The 16,351-nt window shown below is 33.8% G+C and overlaps 1 protein-coding gene across 3 annotated transcripts; it reads left to right on the plus strand.

Moving 5' to 3' along the window:
• The first annotated feature begins 2 nt into the window (after nt 1-2).
• Nucleotides 3-15,769, plus strand: LOC127871084 (uncharacterized). Of its 3 annotated transcripts, none has more exons than XM_052413740.1 (4): nt 3-427; nt 1,105-1,905; nt 2,280-3,446; nt 4,003-7,150. In XM_052413740.1, the coding sequence occupies exons 1-4, from the start codon at nt 418-420 to the stop codon at nt 4,185-4,187; spliced, it is 2,163 nt and encodes a 720-aa protein (XP_052269700.1). In that variant the 5' UTR covers nt 3-417; the 3' UTR covers nt 4,188-7,150. The 3 variants fall into 3 exon arrangements, with proteins under 3 accessions (XP_052269700.1, XP_052269698.1, XP_052269697.1); XM_052413738.1 differs by lacking the exons at nt 1,105-1,905; nt 2,280-3,446; nt 4,003-7,150 and adding exons at nt 11,319-12,101; nt 13,345-14,586; nt 14,873-15,769 and having other exon boundaries at nt 416-427; XM_052413737.1 differs by lacking the exons at nt 3-427; nt 1,105-1,905; nt 2,280-3,446; nt 4,003-7,150 and adding exons at nt 9,408-9,508; nt 11,319-12,101; nt 13,345-14,586; nt 14,873-15,769.
• The last annotated feature ends 582 nt before the right edge of the window (nt 15,770-16,351 follow it).

Here is a 16,351-nt window from a genome sequence, read left to right on the forward strand (position 1 = left end):
CAGCTCGGGTCAAGGGCATCGATCCCCGGTACTGCGTGGTAATTAGTAATGAAATCATTTGTATAGCATTTCTCCCATTTCTCTGATTAAAATAGAGAAGTTATCGTTTACTGGTAAACCAGCTAACAGGAACAGTATGCATTGGCGGGATCCAGGATATGACATAAATTTTTAACTGTTGAAACAGCAAATCTAAACAAAGAAACAAACACAATTCATAGAATCGTTAGTTGCGAGAAAACGACAATGTAAACAAAGTCGCGTTGATCCGTGTTTTTTTATCCATCTCTAGCCAGGTCTACCTCTCCAATAATATCTTTTGTGGAGAGAAGACGATGTTAATATAAGTAAGGCATTTAAACTTCCTCCTGTTGTTCATTCAAGAGTGAGCTGTTTCGCACAGGAAAGCATTTTACAATGGCTGAAGGTTAATATATTTTTTATTATTTATTTCCTTGTAATTTAACATTTTATGGGTCTAATTTAAAGATTACAATTTTGTTATAAATATTTGATGTTTCTTCAAAAAAATAAACGCACGTAAATTGTAATTTATAAATGAGGTCATTATTAGAGTAATATCGCTATTTACACACGTCAATCGATATTGCTATCAATAGCATAAAACGTATAAGAAAATTGTTCATGTTTTCATGAACACGACCAGATGTTTATCTGATGAATGAGTTAAATGAAATCTAGAAGTAAGAATTAAACTCCAGTTGCCACACTGGGGTTGTTGAAGCTTTGCAATTAAACTAATGACTTTTTGTGAGAAACTACTTGTTTGATAATTATGTAGTTAACTGACTGATTATCTAACCCGATTTCAACACATTCTCGAAAGAAATATATTAAACACAATGAAACCGTTTTTTTTAATATTCGAAATTCAATTTTGGGGCATCGTGTTAATAAATTTAGTGTAATATTGATTACTACCAACATTTATTTAGCCAATATTCAAATCTTAAATTCAATCATGATACCATGATTACTTAAGTCAGCTGCATAGGACCACTCTGACCTTGTTATTCGTCGAGCATCTAAGAGAATTATTTTGTGCTAGAGCTTAGCAACTGCATTCCATACATATACTTTCAGGCACTCTTAAATCCGTTCCTGTGGGTAACGTGAAAGAGCGAGATGCAAAATATTTTGAATTTCTTGCCGAAATCAAAGGATTACACAACTGGGCATACAATGCATCAACACTGACTATCACAGCATCCCTGACAAGCCAAAAGGAATACGATATATTTAATGCTATCCTTACCCTGTTTAATGGTCGTGTGAGCAAAACAGTAACCTCTAAACGCCACGTATCTGCTGTACGGTCATTTTTTGAGGACCAGAAAAGAAGAGAACAATTTGAACAATTTGCACATCCGGTATTTGCAGAGAATGATGGAGACCAGCATTTCTGCCAATTTTTTGCTTCGAACTTGAATGATTTGAATACGCTGCACGAATTAATACATCTTCATTCTAAAGAGGTATGGTCTCCAGAAATTGTATCAGACAGGTACCGGTTAACCGCCCATCGTGACTTATTTGTCTGTATTGGTGACATTGTGGATTACGATGATAAAGACGCCGGTATTGTGAATCCTGTCATTGTAAAGGATTCCGGTCAATTAGCAGGAAAGGGTAAAATTTTCGAGAGACTCAAAGAAGCAGGTGGTGTTGAATACGTGTCAAAATTAAGCGATTTTGACCATCAAGACGGATCTTTTTGCGTGACTACAAAAGGCGGCCAGTTGGATTCATTGATCATACATCCAACACGCAGGGTATCGAATGACCAGACAAAGAAGGATTCTGTTGTGGACAATTTAAAGGACTGTTTACATGTGGCCCAAAAATTCAATCTAAGGCGGTTGGTTTTACCTTTTATGTACTCAGGTAAGATAAATCGTAGTTAAACAGACAGTGAGATAAACATATACAAGCGTTCACAGTATGGCATGTACAAGTATTTGGGTTAAAATGAGCTATTTTGCATAGGCTTCTATATTATCTTTGGTAAATGTCCATTTATAAAGTAAGGTTAATTCAGATTTGTGTCACTACATGTACTGGTTTCGTGTATTTTTACGAAATATGTCAGAAAGAAATACAGTTTTATTTTGATTATTGACACAAATATTTACTCGAAAATACTGATGTCTCATTTTGATTTACAACTTAGCGAGAGTTTATTTTTGTGCAATAAATCTAAAATTATACAATATTGCTTCTAAGATGTTTGTATTTCTTATTCTGTTCTCTTTATATAGGTTCCGGTGGAGTAAGTTTGAAAGAATGTGCATTCTTTTATGCTTGTGCAATCTATGAATTCTGTCGAGAAACCCGTAACACGTATCTAGGGCCATACGAAATATACTTTGTCGAGCAAAGCAAACAGAAAGCCAAATCCCTCATGAGTTATTTCAACGTAATGTTTCCAACAAAATCATCGCAGCGAATGTTCATTCCAAACGACTATGCTCGCATTAACTTGATGGCTGCGCACGTGTACGAAAATCAGCCTCATCTACCCCGAGTCAGGGTCGACAGCGCTTATGAGCCTATTGAACTACGCGTGAAAGACGAAACTGCAAAGACGCAATTCGACAAGTTAAAACTCCACGTGGAAGGAGAAACTGATAATGCTGTTCCGGGTAGACGATCGTCGGATGTTGGCCAAACAGAGATGAACAAACATAGTGACAGAACAACTGCCTCAACAGCGTATGAAGACATCGATTCAAAGAGTATTTTTGATATTGACGAAGGGCCAGCACAGACGGACAAAACATTATATAACGACGTCAATCCTAAAATTGTAATTACAGATGAGAAAAACAGGGACTATAAAGAAATGCCAGACACTCGTTTGAATGTGAATACTAATGTGGTAGATGACTATGAGGTTAAACCTCCAAATGCTAGTGACGAGATTAAGAAAGGTCATAGAAGCAGCCACAAGATACTATCACCACAAGTTTCTGGCTCAAGACAAGAAATCGAAATTGCTGATGCTAAACTATCTAAAGATCAATGTTTGTTTGAAAGAAGTAAAACTAAGCTTGTAATAAAAAATGCTGATATTCGAGAAGAAGTGGTAGATGCGATCGTATGTCCGGAATATCAAACTACAAATGATTTTAGTGGTTTCATTCCGAACGGTATAAGGTGTAGATTTGGTATTGAAAGAGAGTCAATTGAACAAAAGGTTTTCCAAACGAGAAGGATAGCAACATCGCTTATTCCTGTAAGCGAAAACAGGAAAGAGGTGACGTATGTCTACCATGTCAAGGCATCTTTGTTTCAATGTGGGGAATATCCCATAACAAGAAATTCCGAAGACAATCTTCGGCAGACTGTCGAGAAAGTGTTCGATAAACTGCATCGTCTATCTGAGCGCAATATCAATTCCGTAGCATTTCCCTTAATTGGTTCCAGTAAGTGTCCTTCATTACTTACTCTATATTTTGAGTTCGGGTTTGATGCAGATATTAAATGAATATTATATATTAGTAAAATCGACGGTATTTCAGTACTTTTGGTTATATAATAATCATTTTCATTCTCGGTAAGGAGTGATTTAAATGCATGTCCAACAGAACTTTTATTATGTTCTAACGATCGAGAAATTGCAAAAATATAAAAGTATATATAGTGCAAACTATTTACCTATTATAAAACATGTTCATATCATGTCAATTGACAAACGTACTGTGAACAATTCAAATCACAATCATAAAAATAAAATTGGACAAAAATAAAATAAATATAAACTGCTGTACGATTTGTTTTAACTCAAACGATGTTACAACAAGTTATAGCAGCAATTTGTATTTTAGTGATGCATGCAGTGCTTCAACAAAACAAACGAACACTTTTCTTGTTCAATATGGCCAAACTGAGCTTCATATTTATAAAAAATATACATTTCCATGTATTTGTTTCGTTATAACAAAAAAAGAATCTACGATTAAATGCTTCTTATCTTTCCAGTTGATGTTGCTGACAAAGAACTAGTGAAGCTACTTTGCAGTCATTTTATAAATGTGATTTTCACCTGTTGCGACAAACGGTGTGACCCTGGCGAATTGGAAGTATTTATCGTTCATCCATGCGCAACCATCACGCGATGGCTCCAGGAATCCCTGTACAAAAAATGGAACGCTGGCTGTAGCTAGGCTGATTAACATTTTTTGTTATGTTTACAAATGGTATGTAAAAAATACTAAAATGTTCTGAGTTGTATCGTTGTCATGCGACATGAATTATAGTGTTATAACTTTTCACGCTCTAATTTTTATCATAATGTAATGGGACAGAAACGGTAACATTTGTCGTTATTGCTATGATTGCTATCAATCTCCAATCATCAATAAAGTTGATATGGATAAGATTGTGTGATCACTATGTATTAACCCTATCCATGTGACATTTTCACGAAATATGTTCACGAACTTGTTTATTTCCTGTTTTTTTTTAGATTAGCTGTTCTTTAAAATGATGTGTGTTTTGTGTGTACTTCGACGCATGCTGTTATTTTATATGTATGTGTACAAATGTGTACATGTTCGCTTAAGTCGGATTGAATGAAAAAATCATTTAACGTGCACGAATCTGCCACAAGCTCCTGTAAACACAAAACTGGGATTTTTGATGATTTTTGAAAATTTATATGAACATTTTTCAACGGTTGAATACAAGAAAGTCGATCGCAGTTATTTCCCGATAGATAGATAGATACATAGATAGATAGTTAGATAGATAGATAGATAGATAGATAGATGGACGAAGATTTTATTTCATGATGAGATATATTTTTATTTTGACTAAAAATGACCTACTATACTCGATGGGTAACTTATTTATTTATTTCACCGCCTCATGCCTAAACAAGTTTCAATAGTGTACATCTGGTGAATATATACGCATTCCTTAGGAAATTGATATACCTTGAATTGTTATTCTATTTTTATTGATACTGAATTTGAATTATAATGTCATGAGTTAAATTTGTACTTGTGTTCTTTTGTGTGATTAATGTTAGTTTAATGTAAGGCAATGTGCGCTTTAATATCCGTTTAAGCCCTGAAAGCTTTTAATTGACCGTTCTTAGATCGTTAAACCCAATTTGTATCATACTTTTATATAGTATAGTCGCTTAATATGTGTTGACATGATTTATTAAAGCAAGTGATCAGTTTCCTTGAATAAAAGACAAACATATCCTTCCTGAAAATGTATCTAGAATTGTATTCTTATGAAAGGCCACAAGAACGTGCTTGCTTGAAAATCTTTAGTACCAGAGCTTTGAGTAATGATACAACTGTATGAAACAAGGCAGCCACTATATGATATATAGAGTAAATAATAATAATTTAAATTACCATTGCATTTGGTTTACACGTTCATATTGTCTGCATTTGTTTTCTCCTTATACACAAGATGACTTAAAAATTGATTTTGAGTGTCTAAAACTTGTTTCATTAGCTTCGTAAATACAAAAACAGTTATTACAATCGTTTAAACAACAAACTGCACCAGAAGAAACACTACACCAGTTCCTAAAATGTATCATTATTGGACATGGACGTAAAAAATAATGTATGACATAATATACGAGTTAATATTTTTACAGTATGTTTCACTCAACTGTTTTGGAATATAGATAAATGAAAATTATTCAATTACATGTATGACCCAAATGAACGAAACACTTCCTTCTTAGTGTCAAGAGTCAGCAACATGCTACTAATGAGCCGTACTAATTGGACTTCCGTCCAGAACAAAATAAATACTTGCAAAAACAAACGAAATAAATGGCTTCAATAACAATTAATAAAAGGAACATTATCTACAATAAAAATGACGCACGTATCATCAAATGAAATAGCACTTGTCTACGATAAAAAAACGGAAACAATATATACAATAACAATGTCGCACTTCTAATCAAATTAAATAGCACTGTATTTGAGTGGTCTTCAGATCAAGGAAGTTCTTATGCTTTGATAAATCATGGGATTGACCTAAAATAAAATTCGATTGTTGTACCCAATTTTTACTTACAATATGCAAATCATGATTATTTATCAAGACAATACTTGGACATTATTCTCTATTTTTTCGAATACGACTATACTAGAAAAGCAACTCTTCTTATAAACTTCTTTTTTTAAATTTGAAAAAAAAGTTCTACTTTTACTTGATAACTTGATAATCAAATCTTCTCAGAAACGACTTTTTTTAAATCGATTTTGTCTTGAAAAGCAAATGTTGTCAGAAACTACTTTTTAAGTTTATTCTTATTGTTGACCATCTGCTAAATATCTTTATTATTTAAAACTATTGAGACTCACACGCACACAGAGTGACACGAACACATTTCCGCAACGTTTCTTGAAAATTGGAATTCATAGCCTGCCATTTTCTGGGTTCAAAACAAAACGATATATTTTAGTTTGGATACCAATTGTAGTTTCATTTACAGTGTTCGAACGCATGCAACTGCGACAAGATGTGAAAGATAAATTGTTTTTATGGAATCACATAATATTTTTTACAAGATACAATTGTTTAGTTTTTATCTATCTTTGTCTAATTTTATTCATATTAAATTTAGCCGTTACACGACATCTTATTGTTAGGCTTATAATCTTCATGCAATGCAAATCGTATATATATAATATATATGAGCCTTGTTCTGAGAAAACTTAATACATGTGCGTAAAGCGTCATCCCATATTAGCCTGTACAGTCCTCACAGGCTAATCAGGGACTACACTTTCCGCCTAAACTTGATTTTCGGTAAGGAGGGACTTCCTTGAGACTAAAAATACCATAAAAGCGGAAAGTGTCGTCCCTGATTAGCCTGTGCGGACTGCACAGGCTAATTTGGGACGACACTTTAAGCATATGCATTAAGCCCAGTTTTCTCAGAACGCGGCTCATATATAAGTCGGCACATTTATAAATGTTTTGTTAATGTCTCTGTATGTGAAATAAGATATGAAGGGAACTATGGACTATAATACATATATAAGAGGAAGAATTTTACAATATTAGCTCGTTATTGTTTAATTGGTTAGAATTATTTATCTTAAGTACTACCTGTTTCCCATATCATAAACATTTTACAATGAAATCTGTTTTCTTGGTAACTTATGTGGTGCTCATTTGCTGTGACCGAATCGACGACAACTGTTAAATGAGTTCAAACTGATTAAGCCGCAACAATTGTAATATTCGCATTTTCCATCTCTTGTAGCCAGATGTTCCAAACAAAATTGCAATCCATTTTAACATGGCATATAGCCATTGATATTCGATATGCATATCCATAGGCATCTGTCGTTGTAATTTCAATGATTAACATTATTACTGACATTGAAAAGTTGAAATGTTTAACAACTAGTAAATACATTAAATTGAAACTTAATGTACTTGTTCACAATGACGACATTGATCTTCAAACAAGTGGGCAAATGATTCTTAAACCATTTATGCCTAGAGTTAAGAAAACTGGCCTTGGCAAACATCATGCGACTTCTCATCTGGGTCTGCGCTGTTTGCTTAGAGGAATTTATGTAGGAAATATTCTAAATATAGAAATAAATATACTAGACATCCCTAATTTCGGAAATAAATTGATCCAATTAGAAGGATGGGAGATTCCACTAGGCATAACTGGGTTAAGTAGCTGCTTCCCCTTTTTTCTTTGTATATTTGCGCTGAATGTAAATGACTCGAAACTTGAGTTAAGAGGATTTTGATTCCTTATAATCAGCCGTTACGAAAAGCTGCATATAAAGCGGAAAAGAATTAATTGTTCAAAGATCAATTGCTAGCAAAATATAAAATTATCAATAACTTGAGAACCCATTGATATAATAATATAAAACAATTCACACATAGATATATACGAGTCCACACTCAGGAATACAAAACTATAAAACGTAGCTTTCTAAGAAACGTATTGATTTGGCTTTATTTTTGGCGGCGGAAATATTTCTGCGTAGATTTCAGTATCAATCTCGTTCCGAGAACTCACGTTATCGATACTCTTTGTTCAGCTCGTCAACCTGTTATACCAAAACATAAAAACTCAAGATTATGGTAATTTTAACGTCAATTATTGTAAAAGGTTCTTACTGGTGGTAGTACAGTGTTTTAAAAGAAACAACATGTAACTGCAGTTCGTTTTTGTTATTCTTTCCATCGGCTATCGACCAATATATTGCATATTTAGAATACCAGAACAGAACAGAACATATGGCGACACGTTTTTCTGAATTTAATTTATTGGAGTGTGAGAATGCTCCTCAGCGGCCATCTGCTACCCGAAAAGCAGACGATTGGTCAATTGGTCCTGTATTTTTTTATTCTAATTATTGCCGCTCCTTCAACCAAGTTTGGTTTGGCATGCGACTTGAAAATTACATGCATAGGATATTTTACATATGTAATAAATGTATTAAAGTAAGCGGATACCGCTATTAAGTCAATTAGTAGTATTTATGAATCGGTCATTGCTTAGTGCTGGTACATGGTAGTTTTGCTAGCATATATATAGGATCTGGCACGAGTTGTCATATCATACCATATTTTATTAAACGAGTTCAGGAATTTTGTTAGTAAGCGAGCCTTTGGTAATAAAAGGGAGATAATTTCTAAAATGATATATTGAAATATTATTTCAAAGCGGCGCAATAGGGAGCATTGTGTTTCTGACAAACACATCTCTTGTTTAAATATGAATGTCACTCCTATGTTTGTTCTATCTCGTTCCCACGGCATTGCTTACTCGTTTTCTCCTCTTTTGTTTAATACACCTCTCCTATATGTTATACACCGCTCCTTTTTTCATAGCATTCCTCTTTCATTTTATTTTAGTTTTGCACTCCTCATTTTTATCTCGTTCCCTCGACTTAGTAAGTCGTTCCCACGACATAGCTAACTCGTTCTCACTAGTAAGTTAGTGGTCCGCTCTAGTTACTATGTCGTTGGAACGAGAAAGAAAAAAGAAAAATAGAGGAGTACAGTTAAAGAAAGAGGAGTGTATGTCGCCTCTATGCCACCGTATTAGCAAGATATGGCCTACGAAATATTATTTTGTCGTACAATTTTATAGTCTGTGGGAAAGAATGTTATGTACATGTTACTCAACGTAAATATACCATGTGAACATTGCAACATCGTCTTTGTCAAATCGATTGCAATTTTAATGTCGTTTGCATCAAAGTCTTGAATTTAACATATTGATATTTCCGACAAATATCTCACCAACCCCAGCTTTACTTCAATAAAATCCAAATAAAGATAACTTTGTTTTTCAAAGCGTGTCAGATGGTTCTCGATTGATTCATACGATTTATATTTTACCACAACGAACAAAACAGGAAGTTTTACTTTACAGCATTGTATACACATCGTATAAACCAGTGATACAAGGCTCAGATAAGATTAAAATTTGTCAGGGGACGATATTTTACAATGGCTGAAGGTTGTCTACTTTCTTTATCATATTTGTTTAGTTCAGCATTGAACGTTATCAAATACATGTTTAAAAAATGTATTAAGTGTGTTTTAAAAATTAAAATTGAATTATATTTTGTTTATAAACTGCATATTTTTAAGAGATACTACCATATTGCCATGTAGGTTTAAATTGTTAGTTTCGAAATCGTATAAACTCTTAATTCGTGACTCTATATTTTTTTAAGTTTTCTTTCTGAAATAGTTAGGGATTTGTTTTGAATAGATTTTCGTGTGTTCAGATAAATGTTTAATCCATGCATTTTAAGCATTTATTACAGATAAACCTGTAGAAAAATGAAACATTTCGTGTTTCTGGGTTTCCATGTTGCTATTTATAATTCAGTTCTTATAACGTATGGTTAATTTTTAAAACTACAGAATTGCGTTCTTCCTATTAAAGGGGCCTTTTCACGTTTTGGTAAATTGGCAAATTAAAAAAAAAAAAAGTTACAGATTGGCAAATTTTAGTTGTAATTATGATATTTGTGATGAAACTGTATACTGAACATTTACCATGCTCTAAAATATCCATTATACATGTATGCATCTTTTGACGATTTAAAAACCTGAAAATTATCAAGCGTTGCAACGCGAAACGAGTTAATAAGTTGGAGAGGTCTGTTGCTATGGTTAAATTTTGTGATACTACGATGATTGCTTATATTTAGTATAAAATAACCGATTCATTGTATAAGCACGGATGACAAAGTGGTCTAAGCGATAGACTTTTACTCCAGGGGTCAGTGGTTCAAGCCCAGTTGAGGGTTACTTTTTTCTTGTTTAAACTTTTATTCTTGTTTTTTTTTAATGGAGCTTTTCATGTCAAATGTTTACATTTATTAATATAAAGCATTTAATGACAAACTTCAATACATGCCAAAATCTCTCCAAATTGATGACCATATAACTTCAACTTTTAAGTCTGGCGGGGATTCAACGATATAAACACAAACGCATCAAATTGTCTCTTTTTGTTTGGTGTGATTAGTTTTATTTGTTTGCCGTTTGTAACAGTATTACCATCATATCACGTTAGTCACACTTGTAATGTGTTAGTTGGAGTACCAAACGTAATTGCTGATACTATCTTAAATCGGAGATAGAGGGACAATGACTGTATGTTTTCTTGAAAAAGCCGCACATAAATTATGCGGTTTGTAGTGGGATCAAACCCAGGTAACTCCAAGTTGTAGACCAGCGCCCTGGCAACCTGCAAAGTCAACCATTGTCTCAGCACCTAAGAACGGCCAATGCAGATACAATCACAGAAAATAAATGATCGCGCGATAGGAGTTATTATTTAAATGAGATGTAGTATAAAAATATTTTTGACATTTTAATCACATGATTATACAAGTGTGATGGATGGTACTGTTTGTTGAGACAAAATCATACAATAGAGCTGGACCGTTTGTCATTAATTGGGCTTCAGTCCGACATCGGGCCCTTTGGCTAGGACCGAAAAGATATGGCCTGACCAGCTTTGTCGTATCGAATCATTTATAATTGAAAGTATTCCTATTTTGTTTTCCTTTATTGACCTTTAATAGAAAACCAGCTTTCTGTACTTTTATTGTTCATTAAATGAATCAAGGCATTTAATCAAGTATTTCGAGTGCATTGTTCGTAGAAGATTTGTCATGGATAAAAAATAACGAAAATCAGCATCGACAAATTTGAGACATGTTTCAGATTGTGCGTTTTTCATAATTGGAAACTTTAATAACTGATCATTATAAAATGCAAATTAAATTTTATTTATAATATATTTTCAGTAATCGACGATCTATTTTCGTCAAATGTTGATGAGAGGGATGTAAAATATTTCGAATTTCTAGCCAAAGACAAAAACATACAGAACTGGAAATATGATATTTCAACAAAGACCATTAAAGCAAGCCCAAAAGACAGCTTCGAGCTCGAAGTTTTTAAAGAGGTCATAGCCATTTTCGAACGACGCGTGTGTAAAGAAATCACAAGTTCATGGCTGGTTTCAGCCGTGCAAATATGGTTTGATGATCGGGAACGCAGATCTCGTTTCGAGTTCGCACATCCAGTATTCAGTGGCAATCATGGTGCCAAATCGAAGTGCACTTTGTTTGCATCGAATTGTGATGATTTGGAAAGATTGCTTGACAAGTTAAAACCCCAATGGTCCCCAGATATTATATTACCAAAGTTCCGCTTTACGCCTAGTCGCGAGCTTTACATTTGTACTGGTGACATTGTTGATTTTGATGAACAAGATGCTGGTATTGTAAATCCAGTAGTTATTCGTAGCTCTGGTAACATAGAAGGAAGGGGAAAAGTTTTTGAGCGACTGAAAGAAGCAGGTGGGCAGGAATATACCGCGGAATTAAATGCTGTCGTCCGACAAGATGGTTCTCATTGTGTGACTACAAGAGGTGGCCTGTTGAAGTCATTTATGATTCATCCACTACGCAAAGTAATAAATGACGATACGAAGAAAGATTCCTTCATTGAGAATTTGAAAGACTGTTTTATGGCCGCGCAAGAGGCAAAAATACGCAAGCTGATTTTACCACTTGTTTACTCAGGTATAATGTTGAAGAAGTTTCGTTTGACGCTTAATTATTATAAACTTGTATGTTATTATTTAAATACATAAGCGTTGTCGGCGTGAAACTAGACATACAATAAATAAACATACACAGACACATTGTAAACGGGGCGTATAGTATAGATTATACAACAGCCAGTTTAGTGGTTCCCGGGAATAATGAATGTATTTACGTAAATGAGGACAATTAATCGCGCGAGAGTCTTAATTGCTTTTTACATTTACGTATGGTCTGTTCTTAAAACTACAGAATTGTGTTTTAAACGAAAGAGCATGACGATTCTGAAAAATCGACAAAAGCGCAAATAACTCCAAAGACGGGATTTTCATTAAATGTATATTTAATTGTGTGTGCATTGCATGTTTTTTGCATGTCCACAACGTTTTCCAAAATATATGTTATTTGGTGGAAGTTGTCAAGATGGCGAGTCACCGATAAAAAATGTTAAGTTTTACTTCTAAACCAGATAAATCAGATGTAAATGTTACTCAACGATTGAAACACACTATAATAATAAATCTTTTGATTATAAGACACAATTAAGAAAACATATTCACGTCTTCGTACTTCTTATCCATCAGCTGCAAATTTGCAGGTACATAAAATGTAACATCTTTTCACTTGAAATATAGATGTACATTAACTGTTAACTAGCAGAATAACTCATTTTGGGGGCTGCCACCTTGACGTCGCGGTATTGATATTTTCCATTCTGATGTCTTTCTTTTTCTTAAAAAATGTCTCAAACTGAGGAAATATGGCGGATGATAAGAAAGACATGCATTGCAACGTCTACGCATGCTTAAAACGTTCTTTACATATACAAGTTCTGGGGACCGCTCAAGTTGAAACTACCAACATTATATTTAAATTAATATATCTTTATATTAGCGGTTATTAAATTGTCATGGTATTATGAACGCTATGCATAAGTTTGACCCAATACTGAAATGGAACACACACGCATATAATACATTTATTTTTTGTATTTGAACAACGCATTTTTTGAAGCACACAATTAAGGAAAATGTTGTGTAATTTTAAATGTTCTCGGCCATAAAAACAAATCAAAATATCAGACGAACCGAGCAATATTTCGTTTCCCGTACTTCTGAGAAAACATACTTTGGCATCAGTATTTTATATAAAAATACAGTTAAATTTATACTTGAGATATAACACTTGTATATGTATATATTTTTGTGTTTATATTTAAAAGGATCTGGCGGAGTACCACTTGAAGAATGTGCTTTCTTTTATGCCTGTGCGATTTATGAATTCTGGAGAGAATCCCGCGATAAGTTTTTAGGACCGGAAACAATCTACTTTGTCGAGCATGACAGAGATAAAGCAGAATCCCTAGTGAAAATGTTCAAGGTTTTGGTTCCAACATTATTCACACATCATATGGTAATTCCAAAGGAATATGACAGCGTTTTTTTGGCCTCACATACTTACGTAAATCAGCCACGGGTACTTCAGGAACGTGTAAGCGATGCGTATGAAACAGTTGAACAACGCGAAAATAAGAGAATTGAAACAATTAAGGTGGAAAATATCAATGCAGTTCCAGGAAGACAATCCACAAAGATAAGAACATACGCAAACGAACATAGTGTACATATTTCAGCGGATCCATTGTATGACAATATTGATTCAAGCAGCGTGTGCGATATCGATGCAGGACCAGCACCACAAGCACTAAAATTCGTGTCGGATTCAGGCCAGATTCCAAACGAGGAATTGGAGCCACGTAATGCATCGGACTACAACGTTATTCAAAACACAGCGATTGAGCGCGAAGAGAACATTAATAGATCTTTTTCTGTCGACGCATCCGATTATGAAGACATTGAAACCAATGGGAGCAAAATGGAAAAGTTTTCCATAAAAGAACCAAACAGTGTTGCCCTCGCTACCGGCGACATTTATCATGTTTATGACAATATTTGTCCGAAGCAGTATCAAACAAAAGGCCTGGTTAGCGAAGCTGTGGTGAAACGTCAACCTGATGCCATAGAAAAGAACGAGCTGACAGATACTAAAGCGTTCACAACAAAGTCAGCTTCGTTTGGTTTTAATGAAAGTAAAACAGTTCTATCTATATACACAGCTGATATTCGTGAAGCCAAAGTCGATGTGATCGTTTGTCCTGAATATCAAGATGTTGAATTTCAAGGGTTTGTGCCAATTGGCATTAGATGTAAATTTGGTATTGAACAAAAGGCGATAGAAGAAAAGGTCTTTACAAAAGGGAGGATAGCAACATCGCGTTGTCCGGTAGGTCCGGAGAGTTTTGCGTATGTGTACCACGTTAAGACATCATTGTTTGAATGTGGACCCTACCCACTCTCTACAACATCCGAAAAGAATCTTGAACAGACTGTGGAGAAAGTGTTTGATAAATTACATCGTCTGAAGCGAAACATCAAGACCATTGCCTTCCCGCTCATCGGTTCCAGTAAGTTATCTAGATGGCTTTCTCCCTCGCAATTTAGTAGACTTATGTGTACTACCATATAACTGTCTTTTCGTCGTGTTTGTACTTAAGCTCAAATCTGTATTTGTAACACGTTGCGTAATAGTTATTTTAAGGCATAGTTTATATAAACATCGTTATTAAATTATAATGGTGACAAGTCAAATTATTTTATCAACAAAGAAACAAATCGGTAAATTAAACTGCTTGTTCAATTTCGTCAGTTTACATGTAGTTTCCATGGCATAATTATTGTTATTTTTTTAAGTCGATGTTGCTGACAAAGGTTTGGTGAAATCACTGTGCAGTCATTTTGTAAAGGTGATGTTCAAATGTTGTGAAAAACGGTGCGGCACAAACGAACTGGAGGTACAAATTGTGAACCACTGTGCAACAATCACCGAATGGCTCCAGGAGTCTCTACACAAACACATTAATGGTGATTATATATACAGTTAATCAAAAGTGCTTTTTGAAGTTGTTCAAAGTGGAATGCTTAATGTTTCTTATTATAAACACAGGTGGAAAAATTAACATCTAGACGAAAAAGAATCGCTCAGACTTCAGTTTTGTACAATATTGTTGTTAATGATAAAAATTTAGTAGAATGGAATGTGTAGCAATGTGCTTTTGTTTAGCAGTAAACTTGTATTGTATTTTATTTGTGATGCTGATAAAATGCACAGTGAATGCACACAAAATCATTACATGTAATTAGTTGATTTTTTAAGTACTTGAGTAAATGTTTTGTGATTTGATTTAAATATAATCTTTTATAGAAACGTACACTTATTTCTATGTTCATTATTACATGAGTGTATAAATGTTTCCATGGCTATTATATAAACATATTTATATCAGTTCAAACTAATACTGTGCTTTACTTTATAACAGTTGCGTATATTTAGTTATGTTTTTCTAACCAAAATGTTTTTCTAACCAAAATCATGCATATTTTTACAACAAGTTTACAAAAAAAACTTATTTTTTACGAGTTTTTGTTGTCAATTTTACACTACACTAAGTGCAGCTGAACAAAGTAAAACGGAATTTCGTTTAGACAGCGAGCTACAATGGAGTGTGCAATAAATATTTTCATGTGATGTAATATATACATATACATATAATTCTGAATATTTACCTATAAATAAAATATATAATCTGCCTTCCGTGTTGTAACTGACGATTAATTGAAGATATATCGTTAAAATAATAGTTTATATAATTGTTCTAGGCTCATCGAAAAGAATATAATCGTCACGCGCACATACCATATGTTCTATTAAATCACGTTTTGTTTAAAAGGGAATCTTTGTTATCCGCATGTTATTTCCAATATTGTTATCGCACCAATTGATCAATTATACAATGTTAGAGACATGTATACCGACGAAAAAAACATGAAAAGACAGGACGAGGTGATATAATCAAATGTATTTTTTCACATGCTTTCAAAAAATAATGACACTCAATAATCCGCAAGTATCGTATGATTTTAATCACGCATCAAGCATACCAAATACAAATACAAAACACAAATTAATAGAGAATATTTATTGGATTTGGTGGAATATCTATTTTAATTCACGAGTGATCATAGAAAATGGTTTTTTACCGAGTGTCTGTGACGTTTGTCTATGATCACGAGTGAATTAAAATTGATATTCCACCAAATCTAACGAATTTAATTTTTCTTCTATGCTTACAAAGGATTATTTTTGCCATTACGGACAATATAATTGCCCAG

The sequence above is a fragment of the Dreissena polymorpha genome, chromosome 3 (genome assembly GCF_020536995.1).
Source record: "Dreissena polymorpha isolate Duluth1 chromosome 3, UMN_Dpol_1.0, whole genome shotgun sequence".
Lineage (NCBI taxonomy): Eukaryota > Metazoa > Mollusca > Bivalvia > Myida > Dreissenidae > Dreissena > Dreissena polymorpha.